Here is an 18,996-nt window from a genome sequence, read left to right as displayed (position 1 = left end):
AACAGTAAAAATAATAAATTGTTGAAAGAAAAGACTTTTTTTCTCATTTAACATGTGCTGTCAGCTCTATTTAACACTAAGGAAAACAAAAGCAACAATACAGTAGGTTTCACTGGCTAAAATACAAGAAATTCCATATTTATATTTATTTAGTATTTTAGTATTGTAGGTGTTGACTTGGTGATTTTATGATGCTGAGGTTTTAAGGTGAATTTTATTGTAAACCACCCAGAGCCCCCCTTTTGGGGGGAGATGGGCGGTGATAGAAATGTGAATAATAAATAAATAAATAGATAGATAGATAGATTCATAGAAAGTTGCCTTGTATCAGAGTTCAGATATTTGTGCATTTTAATTCCTTCCCATGGCAGTGTTTCTTCAGAGTATCAGTTTTACATAAAGCCTTTCCTGCAATATATAACAATATATAAAAAAATAAACACACAGATTCTACAAAACTATGATAACTGTATGAAAAGTAACTGTGCAACGATTTTTTGATAAAAGCAAGCATATGCTGGATGCCATGAAAAACCTCCTTTCCATGTGCTTAGATCACTGATGGATGTCATCACGAATTAGCTAACTAAGGAACTCTTACGGCAATGTTTTTATTGTGCCATATGTACATGGCTTTGTGCATGTACATGGCTTTGGGACAAAACACATAAAGGCATACCTTCTCATAACTACAACAGACAGCATGATGCTATGTTTTGTTTTGTTTTGTACTGTATCTTGGAATTTTTTTTAAAAAAATCATCATATTATGAAATATAATTATTCATTTCCTGCACATACAGGCTGATGTTTCACTAAAAGAAAAGTGCTTGGAAGACTATGAGGAAATAAACCTGGACAGGGAATAGGAGTAAGAATGTGCACTTCTCAGTCAAAGCATGGAATTAGAGTTCAAACAATTGTTGAGCCCCTGTAATGATAGCGTCCTTCAACTTCATCTATCTTACCATATTTTTCTATTGCCCAATGAGTGATGGGACAGCTTGGAGCCTGTATTCATGTATTTTTTTCAATCCCTAGATGTATAACCAATGTGTTGTTGCTTTGCATGCCCCTGGAGAAATAAATAGTAAGATTTTTTTATATCCTACCAATTTTAACCAGATTATTTTTCAAAAAAATATTCTTAGCTTTCAAATCTCGATGAAGTATTCGCCTGAAAATAAAAAGAAGAAGAAAATATTGTCTCAGTGATGTGAAAAAGAGCAATTAGTTATTGTTACAAATGTTTCTTGTTATGTTATAAAACTTAAATATTTCTCCTAAATTTATTAATACCATTGCTTTTGGATTGCAATCCTAAACACATTTACTAGCAACTAAGTCACTGTTGATACCTAATGATTTAATACCAAAGGTTTCCCCAAATAAATGGAGAAAGGACATGCATAAACTAAATATATGAAGGTCTGCAGGTCAAACTTTCTTCTTGATAACATCCAGAAGAAAAATAATAAAAGATTTTAAAAAGTATTTTAGTAATTCTGATTCAGAATGAACCACAAACTGCATTTTAAGTATAGTTTGTCTCTTGGATAAGGGAGGCTGGTTCTGGGGAACTATGAATGAAAGTATCTTACATATACAAGTAGTGCTCAGTTAATGACGGTAATTGAGACCGGAATTTCCATCGCTAAGCGATGTGGTCGTAAAGCGTGACATCACATGACTGCATCGCTTAGCGATGGCAATTGCAGCCCTCCCCATTGCCATTGTTAAGTGAGGATTGTGGGTTGTTAAGTGAGTCCCAAATGGCTTGCAAGCAGGCCAGCAGGCAGGTAAGGCATGGTGGGAGGCATGGCAGGAATGCGGCGGGGCCAGGGATGGCTGTTCCCAGGAGGTGGAGGGTGTGCAAGTGGCCCACAAGGCATGATGCTAGTGCAGGGGGGTGGCTGCTGCTGGGTTGGGGAGCAGCAGCCACCCCCCTGCACTAGCATCATGCCTTGTGGGCCACTTGCACACCCTCCACCTCCTGGGAACAGCCATCCCTGGCCCCGCCGCATTCCTGCCATGCCTCCCACCAGAGAGACTTGTGACCTTTCCTGCAGGCTTCCCCATTGACTTTGCTTGGAACCGTCATAAGTGCAAGCCAGTTGCCAAGCACCTAGATCACAATCACATGACCATGGGGTTGCCGAGACGGCCAGAACTTCAAGGACTGGTCACAAGTACCACTCATTCAGTGCCATCGTAACTTTAAATGGTCACTGAATGAGGTCATTAAATGAGTACTACCTGTACTGCATATGCAGTAGAATTGGATGGACTGCAACAAGTCATGACAATCTAGTAACTCTGTGTAGAGATTGATTACAATGTTGCAGCAGTCCTTTGTTATCACGGTTATACTGTTTCTACTGAAGTTAACAAGGAGCTGTATGGATCTGAATTAATAAGGACTGAGGTCTGCTAAAGTGTTATGGAGTAAAGCAGAACAAAAAGAAATCTCAAACATTGAGCATGGCCAACCTTTGGATAGCAAAAATATTGGTTCAATGGGGAACAATCTAACCTGTGAAGCAAGAAGATGACATGGGAACAATGACCTGATTGTGGGAAGAAGAAGGTTTCAACTTTTGCCTCAAGGGCTATTTTTTTAAAATTAAAATATCTCCATCTGCTGCTGTCCTTTCAGAACAGACAAGAGCATTTTAATACCACCCTCTCCAGAAGCAAAGATTAAGAAAAATCCAAAAGATCAGGATGAAACAAAGCTAGAATCTACTATTTTATTTATTTATTTATCTATTTATCAAATTTGTCACCGCCCATCTCCTCTGAATGGAGGGACTCTGGGCGGTTTACAACGTAGAACAATAACTATATAATAAAATCCAATATAAAATATAGACTAAAACCATTTTAAAAACTACCAAATATAATAAAATCTCAATGGCTATGGTCTCATTCAGGCCTTGCATAGGATTTCAGAGTTAGGGTTGTGGAACAGTTTGATGGATGTGAAGTAGAACTTCATACATAGCCATGGGTTATAGGCTGACGGCCTAGTTTGGTTGTATCTAGAGTTTATTGGTTTGCAGACCCAAGGCTTAAATTATCTATTTCTATAGGCCTACTGATGACCAATGAACTCATGCCAATTGATGGATTTTGGAAGTATTATTTTTATATTTAAGTAAAATTTTTAAAATCACAACTTTTATAGCAGTTTCTTTCTTTTCTGTTTTCCTTCAAGCAATCTTACTTTATGGGTGCTGTCTCCAGGCCCATGCATGTATATAACCCCATATTTAAGAATCTATCTGTTATTCCTTGGTTGCTTCTAAGTAACAATTGGCATTAATTGCTTAGAGAATAGAAAATATATTTCATTCGAAAAATAAAGTGGTTACTTTTTCAGTATTATGAACCTGAGGTAAATAAATAGCTAAATGCTTCTTTGAGGCAAGCTACCAATTGAAGCAAAATAAAGTTGACTGCTGTGGAAAGGTTAATTGCTATGAAAATATGTTAAGAGTACATCCACACTTAGGGCTCCATTGCCAGAACCAGGAAGCAACCATTTCTGAGTGCAGTAATAGATAATGTTTTCCTCTACTAATCCTCCACTCACCTTCAAGGTGACCTTAGGGTGGTTTTTCTGCTTCATTTTCAATGTACACTTTTCCCTGGTTTATTGTTTCAAGTGTTCCTGTCCATCTGGGGTGGAGCACTTCAGTTTGTTGCAGGCTACTAACCTCAGCAGTTCAGTGACTATGCTGCAGAGGACTATCCCTTCAACTGAGCCAATGCTCATCATGCCCACAAGGCTCTAAGCCCTACCACTCAGCTTTAAAAAAAAGACATGCAGGGGTTTACTATTTTACTGCTTTTTTAGTCACCAGCTCCCAGATAGCTGTTATACCTAAATCAGGTTAATTTGGGATGAGAGGAAATCATGTTCTGATTGTATATTGTGGTTGGTCAGCAACATCTGAAACTGATGTTTGCAAATGCATTAGCTGTAAATATGTTGATGATCTGGACTGATTGCTCTATCCAAGAAAGCTCACTTTAGAAATCAGTATCATGCAAGCATGGAGAACACTCAATTATTTTCACACAGCCTAAAATGAATGTTGTATCTGAGGGAGATGGCTAATTTTTCCCATTTGGACAATGAAATAGTTTTCACTTTCACAATAATAATTAGACAAAAGAGATGTTTTCCCATTTGGAAAATGGTATAGTTTGCACGTTCACATTAGTTTTCTTAGGAAATAAGCTAAAAATATCCTGTCAATATATTTGATATCTCAGTCATCTTTGCCGGGATTATAGTTGGATTTAAAATGGCAAACTATTGCCAAAATACATTATTTAAAAGGGGACACTTCCTTTAATCACATATTAATAATCCAAATCCTGACAGCTGAACAGAATTTCATATTAGAGATAAATAAAGACTATTCAACAAACTTTTAAAATGTTCACTCTATATTAGCAATCCAGCAGTGAAAACTTAGCTTCAATTTACACCATGACAAATCAAATACAGTACCTTTCATGCAGGTAGTTTACTCCAAGTAATAATTGTATAAACCATTCTACTATTTGGCTTTCAGGGAATACTTTGCCACTTCCTTTGTACTCTTGAATTTTAAAGTCAAGGTCTCGACCCTGAAACACAGGAGCAAATGGACATTCTGTAGAAGCATTACATCTTAATTCTTTAAAGTTAGTGGAAAGGAGTTTACTGAACACAATCAGAGTTTCTTCAATTGCTTTTACTAAACAATATTAATTCACATTTATGTAACAGGTTTAACTCCGTAAATACTCTGTGCAATTCAAAAGCCTAGCACTAGGGCCTAGACAGCTCCTAAAGCTAATGCACTGTATATAGTCATGATATACAAAAGTTGGAGTCCAATTCCCAGCTGAAGGCTTGAACTTTATAGTAGTGACATCTGGCTACCCACATCTGATGAATCCCAAAGAGGATGAAACCAGTCAAGTAGTGCGTCCTTGTAAAAGTAGGAAGGGCTTGGAAAAAACAGATTAAAGTAAATGAAATTCTTTGGAATATGAACAGATATGCATTCTTATTTTTTTTATTTGAATGATGTAACTATACACAGAATTGCTGCATCTAATCTGGCCAAGGCAGAATAGCCCTATAGTTTACCTCAGTGTTTCTCAACCTCAGCAACTTTAAGTTGTGTGGACTTCAACTCCCAGAATTCCCCAGCCAGCAGGGCTAGGGTTAGGGTTAGCAGGGCTGGCTGGGGAACTCTGGGAGTTGAAGTCCACACAGCTTAAAGTTGCTGAGGTTGAGAAACACTGATTTACCTATTGATGGAGGGAGATTCTGTGGTAGAGTGCTAACCATATCCATAGACTTGCCAACTTGCTGCAGCCTCAACACAAACTAGAGGCAGAATTTTTAAATTTTCCTGTCCAACTGAGTCTGGGGGTTGGAGGAGAGAAAGATATAATTACATCAAGCCCAGAAGTAAATTACCCTCTTCACTGGCAAAGCAGCTCTTACACTGCTTCCTGCAGTTCCCTGCTTAGTCTCCTAGCAAAGACAGCATAATCCTTAACTAATTGAAGAGGAAGGCAGCTCAGTTATTACAGCAATTGCATTAATTGACATTGCCCTCATGCATTCAGGCTGTTAGCATATGAAATTCCACTTTAAGCTCCTAAGTGTACAGGAAAATACCTATTTTCTTAATGGGCCATCATCACATAAACTTTCTATAACTCTGTTTAGTTAAATTCTTGAAGAACATAAAATACAGCACCAAGGGAACAAGAAGCTCCCATATAGATATACCTAATTTTACAGTGCATGATGTCTCAGCTAGCTCATTTTGTAAACATGCCCTGGATTCTCTCACAAGATTCTCTTGGGAAATGGAACTCCAGAGTAAGCATTTTAGCAAATGAATAATAAGAATCCTGAAACAATATCAGGGGAGGGGAGGTGGGGGGAGTGTTCTTAAAACTTTTTATGGACATTCCTTCAGTAGCTCTTGAGAAAAAAAAACATAGAGGTCTCACCTCACAGTATTCAGTGATGATGCAAAAACTCTCTCCTTCAACAAAACTTGTATAGAATTTAACAATGGCTGGATGGTCTAGCCTGGACAGCAACTGTGCTTCCAAATTTGCTTCAACTGTTTCATTTGGCTTAAGGTTCCCCACAGAGATCTCTTTCAAAACTTTCCTATTGATAAAATCAGTAAATCATAAGGTGGGTTACTTGCACAATAGCTCTTTTTTCCAATCCCGTGTTCACTCATTTTTAAATAGAGAATATCAATTTCACGAGAGTTTTTTTAACACATTTCAATATTTTTGATATTTTTCCCATTCAGTTCTTTTCCAGACCTTATTTGTGGTGATTTTTAGGAATAGAAAGTAATTATATGGTCACCATGGCCAATATGGATAGGCAAATCCTATTGAAGATTTTTTACCATCCTGTGCCTTTAATTTAAAATTTCCTACTTACTGGGGTTTTTGTTACTACCTGTGGAAGATTATAGTAACAGACAATCTTTTAACTTCCACTTGAATCTCTTTTTTTTTAATTAGAAATTTTTAATGTAATAAAATATACAAAACAAACAAGAACAAAGATAGAAAATAAGAGAAAGTAATTTAAAAAAACCCATACAATTGTGCCTTCTACCCTTCTTTCTATGGAGTAATTTTCATCTTAAACTTTTTGTCTTCCATTTGAATCTCATCATTGCCACAAGTTCATTTTATGTCTCTCTTCTCTCTGGCAACAGAGAAGGCTTTCTTTCAATTTTTACTGACATTTTTAATAGCGAAATAATTACTGTAAAAAGAAAGTAGAACTACATGCACTTTAAGGTTGGACAGATTATTCATTTTCTAGTCTATGCCACTTCTGCATGTGTTTAGTCTGCATTTTTGTCATGTTCCTCATTTCAATGTTACAAATACATCGTAACGTTTCGCATGTCATTTTGCGGATGCGTGTCTAGGTTGGGAGGGGAGGACGTTTCTGTCTCCTGGGATGTTATCTGTATTCAGCTGGATTGGAATGTGTTTGGGTTATTTCGTGTGTTCAAGGTTTTCTTCCGAGGACATCGGCAGAGATTGTGACCAGCACCTGCGGCGGGGAATTTGAAACGGTTTGGGCGAGGGGAGGGATTACGTTTGCACCGAGGGTTTTTAGTTTGTATTTGGCGCGCTTTTGCTCATTCTCAGCTTTCTCTGCATTTGCACACTATTCTTTAATAAATAACATATCATTAAGCCTCTACTTGTGAGTCTGGTTTTGTTAGGGTAGGCAATCATTACAATTTGTTCCATTCTATTTTCACATAAATCAATGGAATCTTTAAAAGCCGCATGAAAAATTGCGTATTTTAAAAGCACTTCCTTCCAATACATTTCTAAACATCTTGCATATGAAAATATACTTTTTAGTTGTTGCTGTTTTGAGCAAATTGGACAAGTACAAAATCCAAAAGATAGCTTAGTCTGAAAGGCATGTATTGACCTAGTTATACATTCATGATGTATAAAACATTCTCAATTGTTCATATTGAATTTGATTTGTCCAGGTTTGAATTTCAAACATCTGTTTCACATTTCAAACAGTTTATTACAATCATTTTCAAAATGTTTCAAGTTTCTAACATCTGTGTTTCAAGTTTGAAACATTTGGTTTCTTGTTTGAAATATTACAAAATGATCAAACAGCTCATTTTCAGTGAAAAAGATTTGAACTCAAGACAACTGTTGGGGTGGTGGTGATGCTTATGGTTGACATTAGTATTATTGCTTTTGCACACTCCAATAAGCATCTCAATTTGAGACAGCCCATCCTGTAACAGGAAGAGAAGTTCCACCCATCTACATACTGCCTCATCATATCTCCTGGCAGCAGAATTTTAGGAGAAGCAAGATAAACAAAGCATTTCCCAACAACCATCTTTGTTGCTATCCCAGTCCTCACTAAATATTATAGTACCAAAGAAAACAGAGAATCTCCACACTGGCCTAAATTTCAAGCATGCTTTGGCACAGAGCTTAAAGCCCAATGCTGCAGAGGTCATATAGAACAGCTTATGGAATTCTTCCCACTGTAGCTTTCCTGTGCTTAATGATTCAGAATGCTGTAAGGCACACTTTAAGCTATTTTAGTAGACCTAAGGGCTTGCCACAAATTTTCTGATACACTACCTGCATAAAGTATATATGTGCCGCATTCATACTCTGAATACGAGTTATTCTTCAAATATAATTTGTGTGATTAGAAATTGTACCAAGTAAGTAACAGAAGGACACTACTGCTATCAAGAAAGCAGACTTGTAAAACTCAAAAGCAAACTATTGCTGCTGCTATTACAGTTAGCGATGATGATGATGATGATGATGATGATGATGATAGGGTTTTTTATTCAAGTTTACAAAACAATCACAAACACTATTAAAATATTTTTAAAATGTAAGCACAGAGAACTTCCATGTTTAATAAATAAAAACGTTATGCCTGTATTCAATAGTAAACTTTTCCATGCATTTTAATCAGGCAGGTACTAAAAAATATATTGCAGTTTTATATCAGGGCTTGATATATATAACCCCCCCCCCACAGTATACTGTAATGAGATTTTAGATGAGCACAGCTAAACATTTTCAATGCAATCTAAATAAATCAAAAGCTTAAATAATACGAAGAGAACTCTGCAACTGATGTTCACAATAATACAATCCATATAAAGAAAGGGAAAACTGTATGTTTTCAGGGAATAAACAATAACAAATCCTTGTAAACTATCTTTTCATAAACACTATTCATCTGTTACCAGGTGATAAGTACATGAACATTTTGGTACATATCATTTGCCTAAAGCCTACCTAGAAATATAATAATAATAAAATACAGAATATACTTGTCTACGTTTCTGTAAACTTTCTGAGTGCTATTAAAATAGGTAATATTTAAAGTAATCTTCTCATCTTTGATTTGACAGTATGACATTATTTTTTCCTGCTCACAGTTCATGTCACTAAACTGTCAAAGGAATGAGCCTTCCTTAAATATCATTTAACACAAGATCTTTATGCATCAAAAGGCAGCAATAAAAACTTGACATGGCAGGACAGGTTGTCATTTAATTCACTCTGTGATTTGGGTACTGCCATCACCTGTCAAGCCACATGACAAATGCTTATTAAAATTCAAATCAAATTCAAATCAAATTCAAATAAAAAATCTGCACACTTATAAATTTGATAATCGTTTGATACTATACCAGGTTTTTTTAAATATCAGAATGACAGCTAGTCTTTCCATTGACTGAAGGTTTTGTAAAATCCTGGAATTGTTACATGAAAAATGAATAAAATTGTTTTTAAACAGTTAAATAAATACAGGGAAATATATCTTCTGCAAAGAGGTTTCTGCCTTTCCCTTCTGAAATATTTGTTTAGAAAAGTTTATAAAGACAGAGGAAGAGTTATGCTAAAATTCAGTTCCTGCTATTTGGATCTGAACAACGGTTCAAATGAAAAAGGCAAGATTATAACGTAAGGTACTCTGGGCCTTGTAAAAGCCACATTCATGTATTTCTGGGGTAGGAAATATATTTTACTTCGTAATATGCTGGGGCGGGGGGCTCTATTTATTTAAAACAGAACAAAGAGAAAAAGAATAAGAAAAAAGAAAGCAATGAAATGTAGACATACATACATACATACACACACACACACATACAATCTTTTACAGAATAGTTTCAGTAAAGGAAAACCATATTTCATTGTAATCATCCGTACGTAACCTATCTATATAAGCAACTGGTTCTTCTGAGAGTCCTTCCACGGAGAACTGCAGATATAAATGTGTCTTTCCACGCTTGAAGTTCTAGTGTCTTAGCAATGACAGTGGCACAGAGAGAATTTATTTCCATTGTCTAACTGTCCATTTCCATGTTATAGGTATGTAGTTCAAAAGAATATGGGCCTCAAAAAATACTACTTTCTGTCTCTAATGTTTCTTCAGCCTATGGTTCTTAGAATAAAGCTCTGAACATCTCAAACACCTGGTAACGTTTATTCTCACTATTAGAGTAAAAATGAAAGTTTTTTTTTAATCTGTTCAACCATGTCCAATTCTTGGAGACTGCCTGGACACGTCCCTGCAATTTTCTTGGCAAGGTTTTTCGGGAGTGCTATTGCCTCCTTCTTAGGGCTGGGAGAAAGTGACTGGCCCAAATCACTTCATGCCTAAGGTCTTCTGGTTTCTAGCCTGATGCCTTGACCACTACACCAAACTGGCTCTCTAAAAATGAAAGTATTTATATGTTAATTAATGCATTCACCCATAATGGATTTGATCCAGATTAAATAAACCATAGTTCAGGAAGAATAAACATGGAAAATTCCAGGTGTTTTTATTATAATGTTGACAACGTTTCTAATGGGCCATATGACTAGGCATGATGGGAGTTCAAATCCAAAACATTTGGAGCATCTACTCTTGCTCTAGCCCAGCTGAAACCCACAGGTTAAACCAGGATTAACTGCAGTGCAATTCCGCTGAAACCAATATTTAAAAAATCTCATTTATTTCAGTTGGGAATGAAATATAGATGAGAATGCAATTCTGTATCCAAATTGGTTGTAAGCTTGCTGAATTAATAAATCTTTAATTAACATGTATAGGAGTGTACTGTTTCTCTGGAACCAAGCCATGGAATTTAGTTGTGATAATCTTATCCCGCCACACCCCACACATCTACTGTACCAGCCGAGGCCTTCTTTTACCCTGATGCAGCCAGGGCTTCTCTCATACCCCACCCAGGGCTTCTGTCCACACACCATCTTTTGCAAAAGAAGCCTGGCATGTAAAAGAAGGCCCCAGCTGTGCCGACGCGAAAGAAAGACCCAGCTAGAAAGGTCCTTCTTTTATGCCAGTGCAGCTGGAGCCTTCTTTCATGTTCTGGGCTTCCTTCCTGACAGAAGATGCTAGGCAGGACACAAATGGAAGCCCTGGGCAGGGTGCGAGAGAAGCCCTGGCTGCACCAGGGTGAAAAAAGGCCCTGGCTGGTACAACAGTTGTGTGTGGTGGGGTGGGCATGGCAGCAGTGGGTAGGGGCTGGGCAGCAGGGGCAGCAGGCAGGCAGCCAAAAGGGCAGAGATGGGAGATAGGCAGGTGGTGGGAATTGAGGAGGAGGCAGAGGAGGCAGTCCCTTACCTTACTGAGGCTTGGGGCTGGGCGGGACCAAGCCACGAATGGCTTGGCCTGGGGTGGGGTGGGTCCTCACCTAATGACTGTTGGAATTTGATTAATGACAGCAACAGGGACTGCTGGGATTGCCATCGCTAAGCAATGTGGTCACGTCATGTCTCGCTTTACGACTGCCTCGCTTAGCAAGAGAAATTCTGGTCCTGTTACTGTTGTTAACAGAGGACTACCTGTTAACCTAAGAACACTGTACAACCACCCTGAAAATACAGAAATTGTTTCATATGCAGAAAATGAATTCAAGGTTCATTGAAGAAAATAATACTGCAGATTGTAGTTAAATTTATCTCTACAGCGAGAAGTGATGAACAGAGATCAAGAGATCAAACTGATAATATGAGAGTAAGAGAAAGAAATGAGGAGGAAAAGTCTGGAATGTAAGAAGATAATGCTTCCTTCAAATAATTAGCAGCTGACCTATACAAGGAGCATATGCTTTGACCCTATGTGAGCCTTAGAAATCTGTTCATACGCTAATATTTCAGGAAGAGAGAGTGAATACCAAGTTATATACAGTAGGCCAGTGGCATATGGTCCTTTAGAGGACCTTTGCCCATGAAATCACTCAGGACTTCTGTCTTGGTTCTTTTGCAAGCTTTATTTTAGGGCTGGACATATATTTTAGGAGAGTGCATGAGGTACAACTTCCCAACTTCCTGGAGGGTGGCAAGAGGCCATTTAGTGACACTGTATTATAATGAAAGGGGCATTGCTGAAATTTTTCAGGGTTTTTTGTGAGTGTGTGTGTGTGTGTTTCAAATTGGGGAATGGAATAGGAAGCCTTTCAGAGACAAGTCCCCCCCCATTCCCATCCTTAAAACCACTCCCAACATCTGAACAAGAAGTTAAAATTTCACCTTTGAAATTCAAAAATGTTGTTGCTAAATTTTGGTGGTATGATAGCAGTGTGTGTCGGGGAGAGGGGGTTGCATGTCTCCTGAAGGCTTTAATTAAAGGAATTGCTAAACTCTCATAGCAAGAAAAAATGAGGACTTTAACTTTTATCACATTATGCAGCAAATACATACACAATCAAACTTTTATGAATTGTGCAAGCAAAATTAGGCGTAATAACAGGTTATCTCAAGACTGACTAGATTAAAGCTTGCACAACCAATATGATTTGTAACATTATATCCTTTGACAGAGTTTTCTTGGACTGCACTGGGAGCCATGTTTATTGTTCAGCGTTTTTTCTTGACCATCAAGAGTAGTCACAGATTTATACCAGCCTTTCCCAACTTGGTGTAAGGAATGAAACAGGCAAGGTCAGAACCAACACTGCTCAGGTCAGGCATAATCACTATCATAAAACTGGAGTAGGCATCTTCCAATCTCAAGACTGAGGAAAGAAAAGCCAAAACTCAATTGATTCAAAGGGGATAGGGGGAAGCTTAGGATTTAAACTCTGGGATATAAATATACAGTTTGTGAATCTCTTTGAAATTTCATTATTTTGGCATAAATATGACCTAAAACAAGTGTAATGTTTTTGACTCATTTGTTAAATTGGGTACTCGTTATCTAGTTTTAGGATATGTGTGGAGAACAGATCATATTTTAGGTCATATTTATGCAGAAGTACTGAAAATTCAAAAGGTTCACAAACTTCTAAGCACCACTGTATGTATTTATGTATGTCTGTGCATGTGTGTATGTGTGTATCTTGATTTCTGTGTTCTACAGTGGGTAGACTGTCTGCATATATGTCATTTCCTTCTTGTATACTGTAAAACAATGATCTTATTTGTGAAGCATCTGCTGTTAGCCACTGATTGGGGGACTGAGTTTCAGGAGAATAGAGATGCATGTCATGCCTATGTGAAGCCTAATACCTGAATACCTTTCAACTGCCGACGTTCTCAGCAACAAACGTGTTGGCTAGGAAATTCCAGAGGTAAAAACTATACACCATGCAAATGCCTTAGTTGGTAAAGCAGTCTATACTGTAGATCAGCTGTCTTCAATCTGATGCCCTCCAGATGCATTAGACCTCCATAATTCCCAGATAACATAATCTTTGCCCATGCTCACAGGGAATTATGGGATATATTTATTAGATTTATATCCCATTTTTCATTCAGGATCTTAAGGTGATATAAATCATGCTCCCTCCTTTCATATTTCCTCACAACAAGAATCTTGTAATGTGGGTTGGGTAGAGAGAATGGCTGACCCAGAGTCATCCAGTGAGCTTCTGTGACTAAGGAAGGACTGGAACTTAGTTCTCCCTATTCCTAGTTCACTACAAAACATTATACTGGCTCAGAAAATGTAATTTTTTGCCTCAAAATGTGATAATGGCCATACATTTCAATGATTTTAAAAGGGATTAGGCAACAGCGAGGAAGTTAACAATGGCATCAGTTACGATAACTATGTATTATCTTTAATATCAGAGGGATTACCTCCAATTACCAATAACCGAGAAGTGGCAAATGAGGGAGCTATTGCCTTCATGTCTTCAGGTTTCCCAGAAACATCTGCCTGGATACAACAAGCAACTGAATCATAGACTAAATGAGCCTTTCATCTTCTCCCTCTAAGTTTCATGAGAAAGACAAAGGAAATGATCAGTTCTAGCACAGGGGCTCTTAAAAGAGTGAATGACTACTGCCACAATTTTTAAAATTTTCAAAATTTTTCTAAATCCCTGCAATTTCCTCTTGCCCAGGTAGTCCAGTGGACAAGGAGTTATGCTAATACTGCAAAAGCCAGGAACAGTGACACATTACTTGACAGCATTCCTCTAATATTCAAGTGCTGAATATTGTGGAAATAGTAAATTAACTGCCAAGTCATATGTAAATTTGCTACATGATTGCCAATCAATATGTAAGAACAGAAAGTCCATTTAAAAATGGATTGCAGTTGGCCTTCCTTGAGTGAGGAGATTGATCATTAGAAGGTGTTTGAGGGCATATGCTGTAAATCAAAAGATCTGATGCATTAACAAAGAAGTGTTGTACGTGTGCAGGAAAGCAATGATGGAAAATGATGAATTCTGTTTATTATAATGACGGTTTCCTAAATCAAAAGAAAACAGGTTTACAGAGATAAGTGTAGAAAAGATAGGTAGAAATCAGATATTTTTTCTTTTGATTAAGCAACATTGGTGATTACATATTACAATTTCCTTCCATTCCACAAGCGAAAAGTTCCTATCTCTAGTTTAAACCTCTTGGACAGAATAGGATCATCCTTAAACATGCTGGCCAAAGGAACATAATAATAAGTGGTTCAGTGAATTCATACTGACATTATATCACTATTGCACAGGCACTGCACTCTGACATTTGAAATCCTGACATTTATGAATTTTCTTGTGGAAGCTATATTTATGGATGATATTCTAGAGGTGATGGACTCGTCCCTGGGGGAGCTGGGGGTGTTGACGACCGACAGGAAGCTCTGGCGTGGGCTGGTCCGTGAAGTCACGGACAGCCGGAAGCGACTAAACGAATAAACAACAAGCTATATTTATGTAGTGAAAATTGATCCCTATATTGAGTTTCCCATTATTATTTATCAATACATTTATAATGTTGCCTCTTGTGATCTCATTGTTATAAGGCGCATTTATCTTGTTTGCAGGCTCTTTTCAAAACCTTATTTAGTTTATTATTAAACTTAACAAATTGTGTGCATTATGTTAAAAAAGCTAGTGACACTAATTTTGATACTTAAGTGTCAGCACTTCAAGACAGTTCAGACTAGGAATCCAGTGTCATGTAGGTCAGTACTACTTTTATTGTAAAGCTATAGTAACAGAATCTTGCAGGTCTGAATGTGCTTCCCCCTCCTCCAATCTTTGTGAGAACTAGGGAGGGGCTTGTCTGAGACATTTACTCATGTTACATTCCTGCCCCAGACTCAGGCCTCTTTTATCTGACCATTGTCTTGGTAATTGCTCTTCCTTCTGTCCCTCAAGACCATTCCTTCTTCCCTTTACATAAAGTGACATTTAACCTCTTGAATGGGGAAAAATTGCCACTTAATCATGCCTCCAGTCCATCAAGTCATGGAAAGTATTTAGGTTCTTCTAATGGAGTGGCAGTGTCACATCACTTTCATGCATACCTATTCTTGTCTTCAATCTATCACTAGTGCAGTGGTTTTGCCAACAAGCATAATTATGATAAGTGTGTAAAAATGAACTAAGAAGGAAACTATAGGGATTATGGCAGTATTGCTAATCTAGCTTTTATTTTCTAGTGCCACTCTGAGCTGAATGATAGGATTTGGTCAACAAAGGGAGTGGCTACCAGCATAGTAGGACTATATGATTAATCAGAAATGGTGTGACAGGTATGTTACCCTTATGGATAACTCTGGTGGTGCAAACTGGTAGGTATTTGCCATGAGAACCATGGAAGTTAACTTGAGTGCTAAGGATCTGGTTGCACACATCTGTAATTGGAATAAATCAGATATAGAGGAAAGGGGATTCTCAAAATTCTAAGGTAAATAGAAGTTGGAAAGAAAATACATGGTGGCTGCTAGCAGACAGCATGAACTCCACTAGGAAATCAAAATTGGGGACTTTTGGAAGGCAAGGGGAGTCTGTCCCAGAGGGCAGAGAATGAAAAAATGAAACTCAAAAAGTTTCACCCTTGAGTTGAAACTTATAAAACTTATTCAACCTTGGATTCAGCTGGGAGTGGATCATCACTTACAGAGCTGGGAAGAGGAAGAACAGATGGATTTTGGAAGGGCCAAGATGGAGGAGATCCAAAAGGGATTATACAGTCAAAAATAATGCCAGGGCAGCAACATGGCACATATACAACATCCCTAGGTAGTATCTATGGAACCTTAAATATAATTTTTAAAAATATATTTATTTTTAAAGATGGCTGAAATATTTCAACAAAGAACATATAATAAAATTTCAGGGGATACTATTGTTCTATTGAAATCTTGTGAGATTTGGTAATTTCTGCCATTTTAAAATTATTTTTAAATTACTTTTGGGCATCAGAGTCAAAAAAGTTTGCCAATCCCTGCCATAATAGATGAAAAATGGACTAGAAATGAAATAAATAAAATCCATTTGGTCACTCTGACTCTTTGTGGTTAGATAAAATAAAAACTGTATTTCCTAGATCAGACCACATCAACATTATAACAGTAGCCAAACTGAATCCATTAATGACAGACAGCATACAAAGTTATTTTTCTACCTTCATTTGCTAAACTAAGATGCCTTGAAAAAAATGACTTCTTTCATTCCTAAACAAAATAATTATATAAAACTTACTCAAGTAAATATAGTGAAGTCTTTTAGATCCAAGAAATATAGGATGCATTGCCAAAGTACCACAGAAAAGATAATTTATGAAAAGCATATGGCAAATTTAAACTTCAATAGATTAAGACGAATCATATGAAGGGTATAACACAGCTTTGAGAAGGTGGGCCTGCCTTTCCCCGCAAAAAGCTGACAAACCTTGCAGAAAAGTTTACTTAATGAATTCCATTGCATAACTATGTTTTATTCATCACACATGATATTAAAAGCTTCAGCACTTCTCTTAGCAACTGTAAAATTGATAAAGATGTTTCCAGCTATATGAAAGCTGGAAACATCTTTATCTTGTACTTCAGACTTTTTTTATTTTTATTACAAGTCACAATAATCATAAATCTATCCTTTTAACATTGATCAATGTTTACTGTTCTCTTCAAAACACTATTACACATACAATACCAGTATGTGCAAAAAGCCATTTTACACTCTTTAAATTGGGTGTTTATAGATGGCTATTTTGTACTGAATAGTAGCTGTTCTTGTTAACAAGATCAACAGGGAGGCACAGAAACCAGAAATTTTAAACAAGAGAAACTAGTTTTCCAAATGCCAACAGCTTATATTTATTACAATCAAATATGTTTTTAAATTGTGGGTTTTTTTCTTTTAGGCCATATACAGAAATTTCAGAATAACAAAAGCAACTGTAAGTATTGTTTATAAAATATATGTGAACCCATATACATTTAATATGAAAAATAAAACATTAAACACCCTGAAAACAATTAAATAATTTAAATAAATATATACAGTAATGCAAATAATGCCAACAATAAAAATAGGTAATAAAAACTAATATTTCAGAATTAAGTTATGCTGATACCGGAAACTTTATGATTCTTAAAACTAAACTCAAGCCTTGCCTGTGTAACATGGGAAACACTTGAACATATACGACTGAACTGTAATTTCTGTAAAGACAGCCACATTTATCAGTTGATGTCACTTCTAGGATCAACAAGAAGGTCAGATACCTTTATGTAAACTATCTTTTACCAAATGAGAAAGATTCAGGAACATGATACATTGCTAAGTTTTACCAAATAGCAAGTAGGGTTCAATCACAATATTTTTACTGGCTGAACAACAGATAACATAAGGATGGCTTATTAGATTCACTGAAATTGATGATTTGCTTATATTTCTGCTTTCATACTTCTGGTTGGTAGCCAAAATAAAAATATCTTATGAGACATCATACTGAGGCCACTGAAGGAGGAGGAGGATACACAAATGATGAACAGATGAGAGGCCACTACAGACTAATAAAGAAACAGATTTTTAGTCTGTTATGTAAACAACCTGGGAAAAAGTAGTTCAAAAGCTTCAAAGAGGCCATACTTTAATGAAACCACTGATAATGGAGGGCTGGAGGGTTTCTGTTTCAGTTCTCAAGTTTCTGTATTCCCAATTCTTGGCATTATTACTCATTATAGAAAGTGTCAGGGTCAGTCTCGCTTCGCAATAAGACACAGACTCACTTAATGGGTATTAAGGATTTCTGGTTTATTGGAATGATAGCTGACAGAACGAAAAACGGGAATGGGGGTGGTGGTGCGGAGGTGCCCCTTTTATACCCTCTTGTATTGCCCCGGGCTCCCCCACCCTGCATTGTCCCGATCCCTCTTGATGGGACCCTTGATGGCTGCCTGGGCGTTTTCCCGGTGTCTTCCTTTGTCTCCCGGCGTCGGTTGTGTCCTCCGGGGCACCAGGTGCGGCTTATCTCCGTTCCTCCGACGCCCTTCTTTTCAGCTGCCTATGGGTCCATGGGTGTGGGTGCTTTTGGGTGCTTGTGTTAATCCCTAGTTTGATTATCTCCTTCCTCTATTTCTTAATGATCATGATCTACGTTGTGAGGCTCTTTGTGCCTTGCAACGAGGTCATGACAGAAAGCCCCTGTGATTCTTGCCTCTTTGATCGTGTTCTGCAGTTAGGGGGCTTGATTTATCATTATTACTGTTGTTGTTTAGTGTGACTTAAGAAGATACTGTCCATTTTCTTACAATATATAATAAACAAAATATAGGGAAATATTATATATCTGCTAGAATATAGCTTACCAAATGAAATAAATATGTTACAGCAGGTGTCTTCCATGTGTTTTCAGCAATTCCCATAATCCCTAACCATTATTCTTGTATCTGGGTTTTAAAAAAAATTAAAATAGAACGAATGAATGATACGTTATTATGGTCCTGGACCAAATCAAATACGATAATACAAATAGAAAAGCTGTTAATATGTGTTACTGTAGCATGTACTTACCCATTGTGGTTAATGTCCAGTGACATATTAGCATACTATTCACTGGTAAATAAAATAGACTGAAAATTTAAACCCCAAATCCATAGTATGAGATGAAACAATCTCATGATGGATTGCAATGGCAATTATGCAGGATTTTTCACAATTCCACTGTTGACTT

The 18,996-nt window shown here is 37.1% G+C and overlaps 1 protein-coding gene across 1 annotated transcript in view; it reads right to left on the bottom strand.

The window, feature by feature from the left end:
• Positions 1–18,996, bottom strand: part of NEK11 (NIMA related kinase 11) — a 128,584-nt gene that overhangs the window by 91,793 nt on the left and 17,795 nt on the right. Inside the window, exons 2-4 of the mRNA XM_063303983.1 lie at positions 6,031–6,196; positions 4,523–4,641; positions 1,113–1,177 (exon numbers count right to left, since the gene is read on the bottom strand). Of these exons, the coding sequence (XP_063160053.1) occupies positions 1,113–1,177; positions 4,523–4,641; positions 6,031–6,196 (350 nt within the window). The remainder of the gene's footprint in view (positions 1–1,112; positions 1,178–4,522; positions 4,642–6,030; positions 6,197–18,996) is intronic.

Source organism: Candoia aspera, chromosome 4 (genome assembly GCF_035149785.1).
Source record: "Candoia aspera isolate rCanAsp1 chromosome 4, rCanAsp1.hap2, whole genome shotgun sequence".
In the NCBI taxonomy this organism is placed as follows: domain Eukaryota; kingdom Metazoa; phylum Chordata; class Lepidosauria; order Squamata; family Boidae; genus Candoia; species Candoia aspera.
This window is presented reverse-complemented; position numbering and strand designations above follow the sequence as displayed.